Below are 18,579 nucleotides of genomic sequence, written 5' to 3'. Positions count from 1 at the left end.
CAACACTTTTCCTTCGCTCAAACGAAACATACTGCAAAAGCCGTCCAACGTTTTACGGGGTTCTCAAGAGACACAGTCACAAAACGAGAAACAATCAAGAGGGCGTCTGTCTCACCCTCCAAGGGGACAATGCATGCACTTTTCGCAGCTACGAGCAAACGTGCGAAAAGTGTATTGGGAAAATCGACGGACGGGCCGAACGATAGTCATTTGCTCGTGGGGACAACATTTACGCATTCTGTTATGATTTGACACTTACCGATCTTCTTGTGAGGTGGGATAAGCTTTATTACCACGGTGTGTAGGGGAAGTTTCTGACCTCGAGGCGGCATCAGTTGCCCTGTCGATGAATCGCTCGGAAAAAACATGCATAGCGAAGTGGAATTCGGAATGAAACATTCACTGCATCCCGTGTGCGGCAGCATCACTCACTTGAACCCCGAAAAACGGTGCTTGTTTCTTGTTAGCATGACTGTACGGCGTTGGATGGGGCAAACAAGCTGCAACCGGTACGGCCAAAGCAGGAAAAGCCGCTGTGTCCAGTGGAGGACACAGAGCACCTTCAAGCGCCTCAGTAGCTCGTTAACCACGTTTTAAAGTCGAGACAGAGAATGCATTTCTGGCATTATCGCAAAGACGAATAAATTCACGGCGCTACACTTCCACGTCTTTCATTTCAGGTGCCGTACCTGTTTCGTCGGATGCCAGGCTGCTACTTCACTGACACCAAAGAAGGAACAAAACCGCTTCTCCAAGCTGTTTCGCTGGAGTCGAAATTTGCGTAAACTCTCTTCTGTCTTGGAACAATGCAGGCCGAGCACTACGGCTTGGTCTGTGACGTACTCAGCGGGTTTGTCAGCGTACATCGACCGTCGAAGCTTCGACAACTTTGCATTCGCAACTGGGTGGCCTCTCACATAGAACTGTCTCCGCTACCCGAATACATAACATGACTCTTAAAATCTCGCTGCTGAGCAACAAAGTGCCGCATTCTGGGGCATCTGTATTCCACATGTGTGGTAGGCGACGAGATTTCGTTTGGGTCGCTAGGCATGCTGCTGAAAATTCGGACACCGCTACTAGACTAAGAAAACAGCTTGCACCGTAGTTTACTGCGTCGCTCTCCTTCGTTCTTGTAGGCAAATCCTACCGAGTCCACGTTCTCTCTGGAGTATGCACAACGAATTCGGGATTTCTCTCAGGAATGACGCGGAGCGCGGCACAGTGCGCGTAGACCCTGTCTTCGTATAAATGTTCATTCTGCCTTTTATCCCGTGTGGGATACTCGCTTCACATATCTTCTACGTAAATTTACATGACTCTACCAACCACGGTATAGATACAGCGCTGGGAGTTTCCGTTTCTTCTCTTAAGCTGTAGTCTGGATTCGTTAGAAAAAAAGCTTCCGTGGGGTTACGCATCCTTTTGCTTGTACGTGCCCATGGGGTGGTCCGCCGCTGTTAACAACAACATTCGAACCAAGTTTTGCCTGTCAGTTCGAAAACCATCTATCCAAATGTTCCACTGTTTACCCCGCATTCGAGCGTCGAAGTAAACACCACATGGAGGAAAAGGAACGACGCCACAGTTGATCGTTTTTAGCGAGACTCAGAGAGGTGAAAAACGCAGAGCGGGGGCATCATCTCCGTAGAAACTCAAAGGCTCCGCTTTCAAAAAAGACAGATGCACAAAGCGACTTTTCCGATTGACGTTCCTCACGTGTCGATTTCCATCCTTGAGACTAGCGTATGCCGGTCTGCCGTGTGTAAACTCGGGCCAGGAGTGAACTGTCCAGCTTCATACGAATGACTTCGCGACCTCCACCGAAGTCCCGTCGGTGACACTCAACAGTTCTCGGCGAAACAACTTCCGAAGCACCAATGTCAAAGATGACACCATATCCTACGCACAAGCCCGGCTTACCCCTGCGAGGAAAAAACGCGCGCCTCTCTGTGTTCCTGCTTTACAAAAACCTGCTGGGTCACGTTTGACCAGTGTTTTTCGAAAACATGAATCTGAGCTTCACTCCACGTCTTCACAACCTAAAAGAAACGCGTACATTGTCCCACAGAGCAGACTGCACTACAGCAGAGCGCGCTGGCACACCCCGACGTGAATTGACTTCTCTGTCTTTGCGTTCGCGTCTGGCAGGCGCCAACGGCAGCATTGCACTCTCGCGGAAGGGTACGCTGTTCTCGCATGCAGTCAAATCCCTTAGAGACCCGGCACTCATCGCACGTCTGCTTTGGCCTCGACTTTGTCGCCGTCAATTTGAGAATACGGCGACGGACAGCCATCTGACCCTGCAGTGCTCGATGGACAGCCTGTATGTACACCCGGTTCCCGTTCTGCTGCTGCCGCTCCAGAAATCCTAACTGGCTCTGAATATTGGCCTGAAAGACTTTTGTCGACTCGGACGTCGGCATCGGGAAAGGCGGGTGTGTGGGAGACCGTCGTTCCCTCTTCGGTTTCCCCTCGGAGAGAAGCCGAGCCTTCGTGTTCGGACGCGAGCGCCTGGAGACTCGCTACAGTTGAAGGAAACGCCGGCATCGCGCTCGCCGCGAAGCGGAACCCACCGGGGTGATTAGAAGAGCCACGAGGTCCACTGGTGTGCGTGGAAAACTCGCTGCTACACGCGTCCGCTTCCTTTTCTGTCTCGACCTCGTCGAAGGAAAGATTCACCCTCGAGGCTTTGTTGTCTCCGAGCGCGTTCCATACGACGTATCTGAACAGCGAAGCAAGGACACACACAGAAGCGAATCGAGCGTAGACATGACAATGCTTCTCGCACCTGGGACTCTGTTGCTAAGCACAAGAAACGCAACGCAGCTGAGAGCCTCGCGTTCCAGAGCAAATGTGGAACCCCGCTCGTGGAGAAAACGCTTCGCTTCACCACAGAAGAACCCAGTGGACGGTCCCCAGCCGTTCTCACCGTCCAGCAATCGTTCGCTTGAAGACCGAGATGGAGCATCCTGCGTCGTCTCCACTTCCGCCACTAGATCGAATCCACGCAGGTGCCCCCTTGAGTTTCTCGCGGTCGCCAAGCGACCCCGCGCCTCCTGGACCCGAGCCCGAAGCCCCGGCCGAGCTTCCGTCTACCTCAGGGCTCCAGTGCACAGGCGGAGCGAGTTCGAGGTGCTGGTAGGGATACAGCGTGACCGCTTCTTTGTCAATGGTCGCCCCAGAAAGCGTCATGCTTTTCACTTCGAAGTGAATGAGAGCTAGAAAGTTGTTGACGCCTTCCTGGAGAATCAACTCTTCGCGATCGGTCAGAAGACCGCCGCCACTTCGCTCGGTGCGACTCGTCGCGTACACTCCGCCCCTCCCCACTCCAGAGTTCTGAGGCGAGCCGAAAGAACGGCCTTTGACACTGCTCCCGAGACTTGCATGAGGCTCTCGCTCCCGAAACCCGGCGCCAGAGACGCCGCCCCCTGGACGGCCATGTCCGACCGCGGTTGCGCCCCGGCTGGAAGCGCCGTCGTTCCCGGCTCCAGAAGACCCCAGCGGGCCTTGAGGGGTCACCCCGGGCCGATACGGGGAGCCGCTGTCTCCTGCGAAAAGTGTAGAGGGCCCGAAGCTTCTGCCGGCGTGACGCCACTCTTCATCAGGGCGTGTACCTCGGCTGCGTCCACCTTCACTTCTCACTCGCAGCTTCGCGGAAGCTCCAGACCCTTCAACTCGGTCCGGCAACGGCAAAGATGTCCCCTCGTCACCGCCGACACCTGGGTCCCTGGCGCCGCCGCCGGGGGCCTGTCCGGCTCGCAAGGGCTTCTTCTCTGCATGCACTGCATTTGTACATACGTTCTCGACGCGTTTGTCCCCTGGGGCGAAGTTCGAATTGGCCCGTCTCTCTTCCCCCGAACCGGAGGTGCCACAGGCGCCTCCTCTCGGGCCGCTCAGCCCTTGGGCGCGGTCGAGGCTTTCGGCGCCTGGGCCCGAGTCCCCAGGCCCGGTCCCGACTGGTGGCTCCTGGTCGCTCGCAAATCGGCAGGTCTCCGCCTCTTCGCGCTCGACTTCGTCTGCCAAGAAGCGCCGCACGGCAAGCGGGAGACGCTCCTCGGCACCCGCTGCAGCAATCAGGTTGTCTCGCCGCCACCGCGAGGCACTCTCCTGAGGAGTGGGAGCCGAGCAGGCGCGAAAAGGCCCTGCCGATGCGCCTGCAGCCCCGCCGCCTTGGGCTCCAAGAAGCCCTCCTGAGTCCGCCCCGCTCCGGCCCAGAATGTGAGGATCAAAAGAAGCGCCCAACGTGTCTCCACAGCCGGCGGGCCGAAGAGACCCTCCGGACGCGTGCTGGGAATCCGAAGGCAGCCGTCCGGCTCTTCGGCGCCGTCGAGTCGACAGAGGAAACCTCTCACTCCAGGCGGACGAAGCCTTGGAGCCCGCGTAGGCGTTCCCGGCTTCGCGGTCCGTCGAGGAGGAATGTGAGGCAAGGATCAGCTCTCCGAGAAGAGACACCTGAGGACGGCCGGACGGCGGCGCCTTCGCCTCTTCCTTCCCTCCAGGAGCAGCTGCACTCGGAGAAGCGCCTGCTGAGTCTGTTCAAGGACAGCATGTAAAAAGCAGAGGGGGCAACATGGGTAAGGAGCCAGTTTAGAAAACAGTGAGGGAACGGAACCTGCAACTAGGACGCCTCCTCCCCTCCCCACGGGCGCTCTCTACGTTCAACCGGGAAACAGCGAAGTTTCGCAATTTACATCGCCAGCAGGGTGTAGCGATGATTTCGCCAGTGCACAAGAGTGTTTCTCCCGCAGAGTTCCAGAGAGAAACGAAACGTGACGTAGTGCGTATTTTCGTCTTCTCTGTGTCTCTTTGCTCCCACCTGTGGCATCGAGTTTCACAGCATGTATCTTCGGACTTGTCTTTCCGCCTTTTCTGTTTCGAACCGTTTTAAACTCGACTTTCGTCCACGCTAGCGGCTGCGTTCAGGAACTCCTCTCTGTTGCAAGAAGCGTTTGTCAGTCGCCTTATACATTTTCATCGAGCGACAGTCCTGGCTATGTACGCTCGCCCCCAGAGCGTTGAATGGATAACTGACCAGGAGAGGTTCTCTCGAGGCTCTGGGAACGAAACACGATTGTAGTAATCAAGATCGAGTATCTTTCTGGGGCGTCCTAACAAACGTCATTTTCTCGTAGGTCCTGTTAAACTCCTTGAGTCCGTAGAGGGTACTACATGACATGCCGACTTCCCGGCTCGCGGCCTTCTGTCTCCAAGCCCCAGCAAACAGATGCACCTACTCCTCTGCGAACTCCGCAGAGACTCAGAGGCTTCTTCTCGTGCGTGGGACGCAGACAGCGACATGCGGGTGCTAGCAAAGAAGCCCGCGAATTTGGGCTGGAGACAAGAAAGCGGGTCGAGGCGAGAAATGAAAAGGATCAAAGAGGAACAGACTGCTAAAACGTCTGTAAACGAGCAATCTATTTTAAAAACAGTGCAGGTATTCTACTTTATGTGAAGTATATTGAAACGCAAGTAAGGAGACTCGCAAACAGCGACGCTCAAAGTCCTACCTTTCGCCGCTGCATGCGACCCTGAGACAACTGGCGTCGATTTCAGGTGCTTGGGCAGGGTCCAGAGAACGGCCTGTTGGCCGCTGACGATGCGAAACGTTCCCTGCAAGTGACAGCGAATTTGTAAAAAGCGAAAGAAAGAGACACTTTGAACTGAATTTCGAGACACGCAAACACAAGACAACCTAAAGCCAGCGCCCCAAGTATGGGTCTCAGTCGGGCAACACAGAAAAAAATCACGAGTTCCACGGAGTGAGACAGGAAAGAGGCCGAGGACAAACATGTTTCAATTTATGGTCCTGCAGTTTCGTCTTCACAGCTCGTCTCCCGGATATAGGTAAAAAGATACAGAAAAATAAATGTAGCTACAGATAAATATCTAGATAGCTACGTCACAAGATACAGATCGACAGAGACAGATCTCTACAGTTATCGATCAATACAAATAGGTCGACAGATGTAGACAAAGAGACATAGACAAAGAAGAGACAGGCGAAAGTCCATCGCCGAGCCTCTGTTTGGGGCTGGCCCACAAGAGTCCAGGTCAGGAACGCTTTTTCGAGCCTCCAGACACCGTTTTTCTTCGTGACGGGTTCCGGCCGCTTCCTCGTCATGTTGCTCTCTTCCTCCACAACTCCTCTTGTTCCCTCGCTTTTTTCCGGGTCCTTCTTCCCTAGGTGTCTCGCTCGCGCCTTGTGCGTCAGCTTCTTGCGCTCAAGCCGTTGTGGTCTCTTTCATCTCACCTGAGAGGCCTTCAAATCATGAGACTCGATCCTGCCTTTGTGGCCGAAGGGAATCCAGAGCGAGCACGCATGCAGTCTGCCCACGACTCCCGGATGGATCTGCAGCTGGAGCAGCAGGCGCAAGACGCCAGGACGGATTTCCTTGACTTGGTAGAGCGCTGAAAAACGAAAACGCACAGACGACCTTCGATGAAACGCGGCGCAGGGCAGAAAACATTTGTTTCCAGGAAACCAGTAAACGCCATGCCCTGAGAGGTCGACAGAGGCTGTTTGATGTCGCCGGAAATCTCCCAGAGACATGGAGAGCGAGCCTGCAGCTGTCGGGAGAACGAGGAGGGCACACAAGAAAAAGCAAAGGTGGAACGGAGACTCCTGGATCGCACGAGGAACGAAATGCTCTTCCACAAAGAACGCGGCGCAGAGCAAACGACACGACGAGAGCCGGTGCCTCTTCGGCGCCTCGCCGACGGTCTGTCGTTCTTCTCTCCGTCGTTCTCTCTGCAGTGCCCGACTTCTTTCCTGACTGATCCGGCCCTGCTCTTCTCCTTGCGCGCTTCCTGCCGCTATTTCTACTGCGGCCCTTTCCGCTCGGCACACACGGCGAAACGCCGAGGTCCACTGCAGTGACTCCTCTACACCGGTAAGAAAGGCCGAGTCTCCTTCGCGCAGTTTCCACACAAACCGTCGTGGTCGGCTCCTCACAGACGCGTTGAGAAAAGCAGACATCTCGTCTAGCTCGGCACTTCTGTGAGTCCGTAAGAATGCAAATATATATATATATATATATATATATGTATAGGCATGCATATATATGCACACACAGATACGTATAGATAGGGCAGTAGAGAGCATCCAACTGGCATAGTACGTCTCTCACGCATTTCGAACCTATATGCATAGACGCACACATCCATTCACGAAGCACCAACATCTGTGTTTGTATATATATATATATATATATATATATATACTTGTAACTTTGTATCGATATATCTTTCTGAATGTAGCGTGTTTTGGAGTCGCGCTCTCGACGAGCATGGGAGGACTATGTTTGACCAATTGGTGAGTACACAAGCATTTCCAGAAGTTTATGGACATGCTGAGTAGAATAGCAGACATGATATACCTTTCATAGGGTAGAAAGGAAGGCTGCCGAAGCGGTATTTACAGAGGAGGTAAGAGTGCACTCCAAGCGGAGGGACGCAACTGACGACGAGAGGCGGCAGTGCGTGTCTTTCAAGCACACTGCGGGCCTCTTGGCCCTTAGCCGAAGAGAAGGAGACAGTGGTCTTGTCCCGGTCACCTTCCTGTTCTCCAGGCTCGGCGCCAACCCCCCGGCGCGCGGGAGGCATCGCAGAAGCGCAGCTGAGGAGATCGACAGCGCTGCGAAAAAACCGGAGGGATGAGGAGATACAGGTTTCAACTTAGATGCCCAGTTGGACACAGCGGATCCTCGTACGGTCTGTTCCCGCGTGAGTCCGCCAAGGAATACACAGATCGGATTCCTGTTGATTCAGCACCTGTTTAGCAAGGGGACGATCGCTTTTGTGCATTTGAAAGGCTTTCAGCTTTGCAACCGCCTCCACGAGAGACGCGAGTACTATTCTTACGGAGCTGCCGTTTCACACTCAGCGAACGGCTCCCCTTGGCAAGAAGGGAGTTTGATAAAAGCAAGGGGCGAGCTGTCCCTCTCGAGGTCCGAGAGTTTCAAGGATTCGCTGAGACGAGGCGACGAGATTCGAAAAAGAAAAAGCAAGAGGACGAGGACGAGCCGAGAGACAGCTGTGTTCACAAAACGAGAACTGCCGGACGCGTGTCTGATTCGTACCTGTTGCTGAGCCGAGCCGTAGGGTGTACGTACACGTCAGGGAGAGACTCGGTTCTTGCGAACGCCAGCGGCGCAGAAACCTCCATCATCTTTGGAAGACAGACGGTGACGTATACATCTCCCTGGACACACACAACCCAATCCAGCGCACACAACAGCTCACATGTGAGCACGCATGCACACGAACATATGTACATATGCGTATGTATATATATGTATATGTATATATGTATATATATATCGAGGCAGACACACAGACAAACAGATATAGAGATGTAAACACTCAAATTTATACATATATATACGTTTATATGCATCCGGGGAGTTGCCTACACTTGAAACTGCTGGAACTGTTTAAACACAGGTCAACCTTCTACTATGTGGACCGAGGGATTCACTGTCCACGTCGGGGTCATTCGTCTCTAATGGGTCCCTGACTTCTCGTTCGATACAGAGATAAGCCACAGATAGGTCCCTCCACTCCACGAATTCAGGCAAACGCGTATACAATACGCACACGTAGACCAGCAATATATATATATATATATATATATATATATATGCATGCATCGAGTGCCTCGTATGCCTCACCACGATGGAGGATTCATCTGCCTCTCTGGCTGCACGACCTTGGACTCCTTGTTTCGGCTCATGCATTGCGCAGTGGACGTTCTCGACGATGGAAAAGCGAATCCAGCTGTGGCGAGTCAGCCAGTTCCACTGCGCCGCTCGTTGCTGGGTGTCGGCGTCTGGGGTGCTGACGAGGCCCGTTGCGCGCCCGAAAGCCGAGAAGATGGAGAATCCGGAGGGGCGTTTTTTTCGTGGGCTGAGAGATGAAGACGAAGGCTTGTTTCTTCGAGCTGGAGTCGGGACCCGTTCTCCGGTGAGCTCACCATTCAACATCACCAGACTGCCTTCGTGCTCTTCGCGGTGCCGCGCAGCGTGTCTCTCTTCTTTCGACCGTCCACGGCGCCGCCCGACGTCGAAACAGGCTTCGACGTCTGTTAGGGCTCCACTGTCGCAGAGCCACTCGCGCTCCGTTCGATGTCGCTCCTCTTCCCACGAGCCTCCTCTCGCATTCGGCGCCTCCTCGCCCACTGCCCCGAGACTCGCCTCGCGAGAGCTTTTCCACCACGATGGTCTCCCCTTATGTCTGCGCGGCTCTATCGACAGCGCCGGGTGTGGAGGCCCGCCCCTGCGGGCCCCCGAGCCGGAACCTTCGAGGGATTGGGCTCGGTTCTTCCCGCTCGTCTTCGCGCCGAGCACCCACCACCAGCGGCGCGAGGCGCGGTTCGGCGGAGGTGACGCAGAGCCTGCTTCGCGCCTGGAGAAACCTCTTTTGTCCCCACCCTCTGCACTGTCTCTGGGGACTCCGTGGACCCACCCCGAGGGCGATAGCTGCGGCAGCCACGCCGGCACGGCCCAGACCGAGCCCGCGGCCGCAGGCGTAAACGCGGACGCGCATGCAAGCGCCGAGGCGTTCGCTAGTTGGGCGCCAACGGGGTCGGAGCCGGCCCAGGGCGACGTGGCGCGCCGGCGCCAGAGCGCGTGCTCGAAAAAGCGCCGGTGGTGCGTCCGCGAGTGCGGCGCCGCCACTGGCGGGCACAAGTCAGAGAAAGAGACATCTGAAAAGGCAGCCCCTTGGTCTTCCAAGTCGAGACACACAGAACTCCCGAGCGTGGACTCAAAGAAGTCCGAAGAAGGCCCCGAAAACGAACATCTCGAAAGAGACTCGCGCTGCGCCTCCAGCTGGCGGCGCCAGTGCCGGAGCTGAAGCGCTCGTAGATCTGCGGAGGCCGCCGGCAGTTCCGCGGAGTCGAGAGTGGAAAAGTCCGGGGAGAGAGACTGGAGATACTGAAGACAGAGGCAAACACTACAAAAGTGAACTGTGTGAATAGCACTCGGACAGGGTTCGAACGCTAACCACTGAGAATGCCAAGGTTTGCGCTCGCGGTTGGTGTCACTCAATAGCTCACTGAGTGCGAGAGAAGCACAAGAGGGCCAGGGAGTTTATCTAAATCGTAGAAGAGTGTTTTCAAGGAAAGGAAAACTACGTCAGTCTTTCGATTCCTCACACGTGAGAAAAACGGATCTCGGTGGATGCACGCAGGAACTATTCAAAGTGCATGCACGCAAGAAGGTCTGCAAGAGACTCAGGCGGGAACGGTGAAAAGGTACTCTTTATGGATTACGTCACACAGAAGATGAAGATATGAGACACTCTCTACCTTCGTCACAGAACTTCTGAGCACAGAGTGCATTACACGATCGGACATTGCTGAATATTTCTCTCTGTGGACAGCTGCATATTTCTTGCCCTATTTGGTTGCATATTTATCTCTACACGTAGGTGTATATTTCTCTATACGTAGGTGTATATTTCTCTATACGTAGTTGTCTATTTCTCAATATGTAGTTGTATGTTTCTCCGTCTGTATAGTTGAATATTTCCGTCTCTATACAGCTGAAAATTTCCTTCTCTATGTAGTTGTATGTTTCTCCCTCAACAATGTTGAATATTTCTCCCCATATGTCGCTGTGTGTATCGCTCAATATACATTGCGGGTGCCTGTCTATGTACGGACGGAGGTTCCTTAGTCTACCGCTGTTTTGAGCCTTACCTTTCTCATTTTCGTCTCTCTCAGCTGTGCAAGAGACTGAGCAGGGCCTGTTGGACCCGGAGGCCTCGGCGGCACCAGAGATAGTTGCGGGTCGTCTTCGAACATGTCTCCTTTCCTACGTCTCCCCTCAGACCGGCGTCTCCTTCGCCCCGACGATGCCCGCGCCTCCTCAGCCACGCCGCGACTGCAGTCGCTCGCGTCGTCGAAACTGTCTCTCGAAAGGCCCCTTGCCCCCGCTTTCCGGCGGGTCGTCTCTCGCGGCGCCCGAGGCGGCAAGAACGAGTAGGAGACTGGCAGCGAGGAGACACTCTCGTATGCGTGCTGGAGCAGAGTTGGAGACGTCAGCTTCGGGCGCCCAAAGGGAAGAGCGAGCTGCAGGGCGGTCAGAAAGGGCAAGGCAGGCTGCCGGCCGTGAGCTCCACAGCCGCCCTCCGCCGAACTGTCTCCTCTTGAGGGCCCGAAAGGCCTCTGCCGGGGCCAGTGTGCGGAGACATCTGGAGCCGTGTGGGGAAGAGACGGCGGCGAGCCATACGGAGGGGCGGCCGAGGCCCGTGGCGGGGAAGCGTCACGCCGTTTCGACGCGCCACTGACTGGTGACGCAGCCGGATCCGTCGCGAGTGGTGGAGAAGGAAACGCCAGCGAAAACGAAAGGTACAGATCGATCACATGGTCTAGGACGTGGAAAGCTGCAGTAACCTTGGTTGGGGAACGAATCAGACAAACAGGCCAAAATCTTGATTTGTGAGAGGACTGAGTCAGATCGAATGGAAGAACAACCTTCACGCTCTGGCGAGCAGAGGTCTGAGGAACTGCGGCTCAGGGTTTGGGGTCATCGTGTGTTTGAGCTCCAAAATCACTACAAAGACCACTGTCTGCTTCGCCGAGACCTTCACCTGAAAGGGCACGGTACTTTCCCTTTCGACATGCTCTATTTTCTCCGTTTACATCCCCTGCATGCATCCTGATTTTCTGCAGCCCAACACACGTTGAGTCGCCACGTTAACAACTCTGGAAACAGAAGAAGCCACGCATGCACAGGCACGAGACGCCCTACGTTGTATCGTCACCTGGAGGAAACTGAGTATGAGGCACAGACTCAAACGAGCGTCTCACGATTCCCAGCGCATCAGCGGAGGATTCATGAAGAACAATTTCTAGTGTGATCGCTCGAAAGGCAATCTACGTCGAAAATAAATGTACAGGCCGTAGAAACGAGAGGCACAGATCGCTACCTGAGGCAAGCCGAAACTGCGTGCAGTTGCCGGGTGAAGAGAGTCGACTTCCAAAGCGTCGTCGATCGCCAGAGCTGCTAAGGCGACAATCACTCTGCCGCTCTGTCCCTGTCTCGATCCGGCGACCGGAAAGCCCGCCGAGAGCGCATCTTCGAGGTCTTCAGCCTGCTGGCCGTTTGGACCCGCTGCGGCGAGCTCGAGCCTGTTGCGGGCGCTAGTTGGGCGCAGGAGGGCCGCCGGGACAGGTGTCCCGCCAGTAAAAGCGGAGGTCTGTCGCCGGACCGCAAGGGTCCCGGTCAACTCGGCGGCACTTGGTTTGCCGGCTCCAGAAAGGGCGAGCGAATCTGTCTCCGTCGGGGACGCAGGTATCTCCTTGCGGACAAAGACGACGGGCCACAGAATCGAGAAGAGGGGACTGTTCACAGGGAGACCGTGGCCCGTTCTGGGCGGAGACGGAGGACAGGCTGAGGGAGACGGGTATCCGGAAAGGGCGTCTCTTTGAGGGGCCGTGCGGTACGGGAGAGAACAGACGCCTCTGGCGCCTGCTTCGTCCGACAAAGAAAACGGAGACTTTCTCTGAGATCTTTCGGGCCTCTTCCTACACGATCCACAACAAAGCCCCCTCTCACAGCGCCCTGGATCTGAAAGGCGGTGACTGTGAGGGGACGGAGAGGGCGCATTATCCCAGGAAGAACAGCTTCGCCCAGGAAGCGAAGGAGAGCCCCGTCCACCTGGGAGAGGGGGAGAAGAGTCGGAAGCACGAGAAGGAAGAACCAGCATCGCCGTCGGGCCACAGGGCCATGTGGGTTCCTCAAAGTACCTCTCCTGATACAAGTCGTAATAGAAGGACGGATTGTTTTCGAAAATGCCGTCTTCGTTCTCGGCGTCTTCTGAGTGAAGAACACAGCTGTCAGCTGTTGGTCGCTCTCCCTCCACGTGAAACGGAGACTCGGGGGGGCTCCCTGACGCCGTATGCGCCTGACAGCTCGAGACAGACGGAGAGGAAAGAAGCGACGAACCTCTCTCACCGCCGCTCGCTGTCGAACAGCATGCACAGCACCTCCACGCATCGTCTTCCGGCTCGTACAAAAGCTGCGTTTCGAAGGCTTGCCGAAGTTCCTCGTCGGACGGCAGAGGCACGTACCCCGGACCCTGTGGAGGAAAAAGCGAAACCCGAGGAACTCTCGTTGCCAAAAAAGAGTTGATGTAGAACCAAAAACCTGCGTGTCACATTGGCATTTAGGTGAGAATGGGAACTCGCCGCAGAACGATCGTCTGTCTCAAGCTGGAAGGGGAAGCGCAATACAAAGATACGCTGCAAGTCACCTGTGCTGCGTACGGGATTTACCCGTAAACTGCTGTCTCAGAAATACACCAGGAACTCGGGGGAAAGCTGCCTCTGGGAAGACGGATTCCGTTAGGAACGACGCCTCACCCTCACATCAGTTCTGCCGTATATACTTTCACAACGTCACAGGTGGGAGAGACGCAACAAACGGTCGTCATACGAGCCGACAGCAGCTCACGACAAGCGATCATTCCTCGCGACCTCCGCACTGCCCCTGCGTTTCTACCTTGTTCAGCAGTCCGGTAAGACAACGTGAGATCTATGTGTCTACCTCGCAGTTTTCATTTTTAGGCAACGTGCAGTGGTCGAGAACAGCTGAAAAGCACTATCGGTAAAACGCCTGAATCTGCGCAGTTGCAGGATTCGAGCTCACACCCAATGACATAAAATGAAAGACACGGAAAGCCGTCGATACGTGAAAATTAAATGTAAACACGCAGACAGCAGAAAACAGTTTCTCCTAGAAGTTCGCGTGCAGTCACGTACGTCGAGACCAACGGAAAGTGGGAACGTACCGCCAGTTTCCGCCACCTCTCATCGACTGTGGCATAGCGTCGGGAGAGTAGGACACGAACCGCATGCAAGTTTCTACCTTTTTCCTCATCACAAATGCTCTCTGTAACAGTTCTCGATCTCCTTGGAGTGGCCTCAAGCTCTCCAGAGCCTCCAGTTACCGATCCTGTTGCAGGAGCCGAAGCAACTCTTCCCGACGGCAAAGGTCCCGGAGAGGCACCTCCAGGCTGCTCGCGCCTTCTTCGAAAACTCCCGTCCTCGAAATAGGTTTGGTCTGCGGAATAAAAGAACACCGGGGCCGCCTCATCGGCGACTTCCAGTAGCCACCACCCTCTCAAGGAACACATTGCGGGAACCGAGCTGCTTGCAGATACATGCGGCGCCGAAGCGTAGAGGGTACGCACGAAGAGAGGCCCTAAGGTTCTCTTTTGAAGTGGGAAGAGCTCCGCGAAGAAACGATTCAGAACGCAGAGGGCAGGGAACAAGTGTGCGAGTCGGATTACAACGCAGGCCGGCGATGGATGTGAAGATAGAACCGCTCAGCCGAGACAGGCGTTCAAGCATGCAAGCCGATATCGCTAAGTGTACACATGGGACTTCTCTTGATAAACATTTTCAGAAGGTCGGTTGCAACCCCAAAGTAGCCGCGAGAGACACGCGGCGGTGGGTCTTGCCGCTGACGAAGACACAGCCTCTCGCTTAACATTCTTGAAATTCGAAAAAAATTCACTTGATACACAGACGGAAAGGACGAGGAGGACCACTGCTTCTTGTAATCGTTTCTGTCGTTCTCGTTGTTTCCAGATTTATCGCGGATAACCACGGTCTTACGGGCAGGCCGCTGCTTTGCCAGACCCCCCTCGACGTGTGCTTCAGACTTTTCCCGAGTTTACTGAAAGGAGTAGTTCACGCAAGCAACGAAGTCCCTCCCTCGGCGAAACGACGGAAAGTCCAAACTTTTACACGACGACAGTTGCTTTTTGCATGAAACAGCAACGTCCTTTATTTCTGCGAGCTCAGAATTCGGATTGGTCTTGCGGCATCAGAAGCCGCTTGCCTCGCTGTGAATCGCCCGCCACTACTGCTCGTGCATGTCAGCACACCGACGAGCGCAATATTGTTTTCCCGAGCAGTGTTCGAAAAATGGGGAAGGACGATTGCCGATTGGGAATGAAAAAAGTCTATAAAAAGGGGCTTTTACTGAAGAGTGAAAGGGTCAATGGACTGGGATCTGGTCACGCTGAATGTGACCATTACAAGCTATGCAGCTTGCCTCCCGACTACGGGAAAAGCTGACCTGTAGCAAGGCACGGGTCACATCGAGGCACATGCACAAATGAAAGGGGCTGGGAAGCAGCTGAAGTTCGTGAAGCGACTTCCACCTATCGAATTATTGTGACTTGTGCGGTTAGGAACAACACGTTTTCTACCACAGCACCACGCTTCGTTGCTTCTGGGGTGGAAAGAAGTCTCGAAGAAGCACGCCAGCACCTTCGAGTCTACCCACTTCCAGAGTTTCTACTACTCCATTGACGATCTTATTTACGCAGCTACACCAGACAGAATTGAAGAGGGAAACCTCTGTCTAAGAATTATGTGTCTGCATAGCCGAAGGCCGTCACCAGCGATGGAGCCGTCAGAGATTAGGTTTTGTGCTTCCCTGGCGATAAAGTTTATAAGGAGCAGAGGAGTGCTCAAGTCAGAGATGGTGATGTAAACTCGTAAGAAGAATATGAGGCAAAAGCGTTTTACTATGTTGTTATTGGTGTTTGAAAAGAACAAGGTCTTTAAGAGGCACAGGATGATCTGACGGGGACCTTAGCTGTCCAGTAGGCATTGGCCTCACTTCTCAGCATCCATTCATTTGCCGCTTCACATGAACATTCACAACTCCTAGAGAGTTCTACCATGAGAACATAGATACTCGTCACGACTGAACGGAGGAAAGATTCATTGATTTTCAGCGAAGCATCGCCAGATTCTACCCTAAATACCTCTCGAAGGCAGCGTCGGACTGACTAAGTGAGGGGAGTCGATTAAGAAACGTGGACACCGGCTGACGTAAGTAATAAACCAACATGTACTAACCCACAGGTCAAATGACTGTGTCTTTCTCAGCCGCTGAAACGAATTCGTTTCGTACCGGAGAAAAGTTCCCCCCCTCGATGGGAGTAACAGCCGCATACACAGATGCTGAATGGAAGAGCCTAGAAATTTGAAGAAACCAGACAAGTGAAATCCATATTACCTTATTTGCATATGATGCGCGCTAATGTTGAAGCATTGGTACGCCGAGCCCTCTTCAAACGCTCGTGGTCGGCTTCCTCCCGAACACGCAGCCACAGTGGATGAGTGCATGGAAGTACATTATAGCACGGATGATGCCGCGTCCCAAAATTCCACGTTTCTGCTCCAGCACATCCAACTACATCAGTCGAAGCAGAAAGACAACTGCGATCAACAGATAAGAACTGGATGAGTGCAGCGCGATTGTAGCGTCTGAGGACGGTCCGAATGTTGAAGTGCTGGCGACCGTAGTAGCGACTTCTTCGGCAGACGGCGGGACTACGATTAACGCCTTGCATGCAGCGGTTAAGTCATTTACACATTTGTAACACAACAATCGCCCCACAGGAGGGAGTTTATCAACAAACAGAGTATATAGTTGACCGGCAGGTCCCACTTCGAGCGCTGCACTCGGAACTAGCGCTGACAACTGCTGCTTTTCTGAGCATTCCCGGCCGACGTATACCTCCTTTCCGCTCAGTGGAGGGTCAAGCTGCGGGAAGCTCAGACCGCACCCAAATGTTACTGCATATCCGGGACCACGAATGCGAAGATCAACTGAGCCTCCCACAGTGGTACACTGTTGAGCTGGAGTGATAGGCGCAGAGTCACCCCGACAAGCAAGGCGTGACAGCAGATTCCCAGCAAGACAAAGATACACACACACACACACACACGAACCCATATGAGATTGAGCGTTGTTAGCTACCTGTCGTCTTTGTAAACTTCGTGCAACAATCCGCATTGGCATGACTCAGCTACTGCCGATTAGATAGAGTCCTTCGGATCTAACGCAGCTGGGTTTGTTGACAATGATGACTCCAACTTAAGAAAACGCTGGCGGGAAACCAAAAACATCGATGGTACGGCCAATAGAAACAAAGGGTGTAGCAGAACGCGACAGTATGTCTTGTCCCGTCTCTTCTCCGCTGCTCACTGTTTTCAGTTTGCTGCAGGTGTGGTGTTATCGGCGCGATTGCTCCTATCGCAACTGCCTTTCGTTATTCGTTTAACAAGGCCGTATTTCGCATGCACTTACGGATTATAGATGTTCCCTTGATGACGACCTCTACGCGGCACTTCTTTTTGACGGTGTTGACTGCAGCGCTGCCGATCCCCGGCTCCAAACAGAAAAGATACCACGTGCCGCCAACAGGAGGAAAGATGCCTGCGGTAACTGTGTACACATTATTTTCCTCAATTAGCTGGACATCTGGAGAGTGAAACCGGACTACTGTAGTCGCCGCTTCATCAACAAAGGCCTCGAAACCTTCTTTTGCTGGACGTAGTGGCGGTGAAATGTTCCCTATGGCTGTACCACACATGAAACTGGCTGCGTTTTTCTCGGGCGACAAAGTTATGGTCATCTCCTGACCTTCATCGCACGTTGGCACTGTGGACTCAGCTGGATCAGGCGGCAGCGCATTAACAGGAGAGGCATCTACGTCAGTGAGAAGTGTGACGAGCAGGCCAGCGACGACGGATGCAGCGAGCTGTTGCCTGACGCCCACCGCTACTCTGCAGACACGAGCCATTTCCACGGATGGTCTCAACACAGGATGATTCTGTCAACAACAGATCAGTGTTCAAGTACGCAGACAAACTTGCACGCTTAGTGGCTCGAGGCTGCAGCCCCTTCGAGTAAGTAACGATTTTCACGGGAAGACGTTTTTCCAACCGAACACAGGCGCTGCGTCTGACGGCGCCGAACGTGCTGCCAAAAGGCATGTGTCTCAAACCTATGGAATGTAGGCGCATGGATAACAATTTGTACAGCAAGCGTGAATAGCTCTTTACCAGCGACCAGTTATTAGAGAAGGACTGCCTAGAGATGCCACCTTCCAGTGGGGACGCACTGGGTTTCCACGCAGCCGCAAGGTATGTGAGTGTGCATACGTTTGTCTGGAATCGGTGCATGCACGCTGCAGGGACGGAGCGGTCCCCGTACCTCAGTTGTCTGAACGTCCATTCACTTACAGCGATGAGTTACACTTTAGGGGTGCAGCGCCGCTGCGTGGCATCAGTTGAAGGTGTGTGCATTTTTCCATGCCAACCTCGTTTCTTGGGTTACGTATACGTACGAACTAGTGGGAACTTCGCAGACCAACTATCCGGTTCTGTCCGTCTTGACGGGTTGGAGACGAGCAACGATGGTCCCTACACTAAATAACACGAAGAAGAGAGTATGCAAATACACGAAACACTTCAGTTCAGTGGGTAAAAACGGCAATCGCCATTGCCTTTTCGTGTGGATTTCCAACAAAAACATATGCTTTCGGGCTGTAGCCTTCCCCCCGCGTGTCACTGAAAGAGTCCAGTGACAGCACAAATACCTTTGTTGCGGGCAAAAGTAGGGCCTGAATCTTCTTGATGCTTGCCTTAGTGAGTTTCAACGAACAGACTACCTAGGACGGCGTAGGTACGGATAGATCATGCGGTCTGTGGCCATCATCCGGTGTAGGGCCAATAAAACGAAAACAAGCACGCAACAGCAGTCA

At 54.0% G+C, this 18,579-nt stretch overlaps 2 protein-coding genes across 2 annotated transcripts; both read right to left on the bottom strand.

The window, feature by feature from the left end:
- Positions 1–1,958: 1,958 nt before the first annotated feature.
- On the bottom strand, positions 1,959–14,813 carry TGME49_224160 (hypothetical protein). The gene is made up of 10 exons (XM_018780034.1): positions 13,798–14,813; positions 11,935–13,086; positions 10,703–11,398; positions 8,673–9,935; positions 8,082–8,203; positions 7,380–7,636; positions 6,254–6,411; positions 5,511–5,613; positions 2,933–4,535; positions 1,959–2,725 (listed from the first exon to the last, which is right to left on the bottom strand). The coding sequence occupies exons 1-10, from the start codon at positions 14,140–14,142 to the stop codon at positions 2,230–2,232; spliced, it is 6,195 nt and encodes a 2,064-aa protein (XP_018635928.1). The 5' UTR covers positions 14,143–14,813; the 3' UTR covers positions 1,959–2,229.
- A 738-nt stretch (positions 14,814–15,551) lies between these two features.
- Positions 15,552–17,883, bottom strand: SRS60A (SAG-related sequence SRS60A). Its single transcript, XM_018780035.1, has 2 exons — positions 17,121–17,883; positions 15,552–16,669 (listed from the first exon to the last, which is right to left on the bottom strand). Exons 1-2 carry the CDS (start codon positions 17,614–17,616, stop codon positions 16,221–16,223), a joined length of 945 nt encoding a protein of 314 aa, XP_018635929.1. The 5' UTR covers positions 17,617–17,883; the 3' UTR covers positions 15,552–16,220.
- Between the last annotated feature and the right edge of the window lie 696 nt (positions 17,884–18,579).

The sequence above is a fragment of the Toxoplasma gondii genome, chromosome X (assembly GCF_000006565.2).
Source record: "Toxoplasma gondii ME49 chromosome X, whole genome shotgun sequence".
Classification (NCBI taxonomy): Eukaryota; Apicomplexa; class Conoidasida; order Eucoccidiorida; family Sarcocystidae; genus Toxoplasma; species Toxoplasma gondii.
This window is presented reverse-complemented; position numbering and strand designations above follow the sequence as displayed.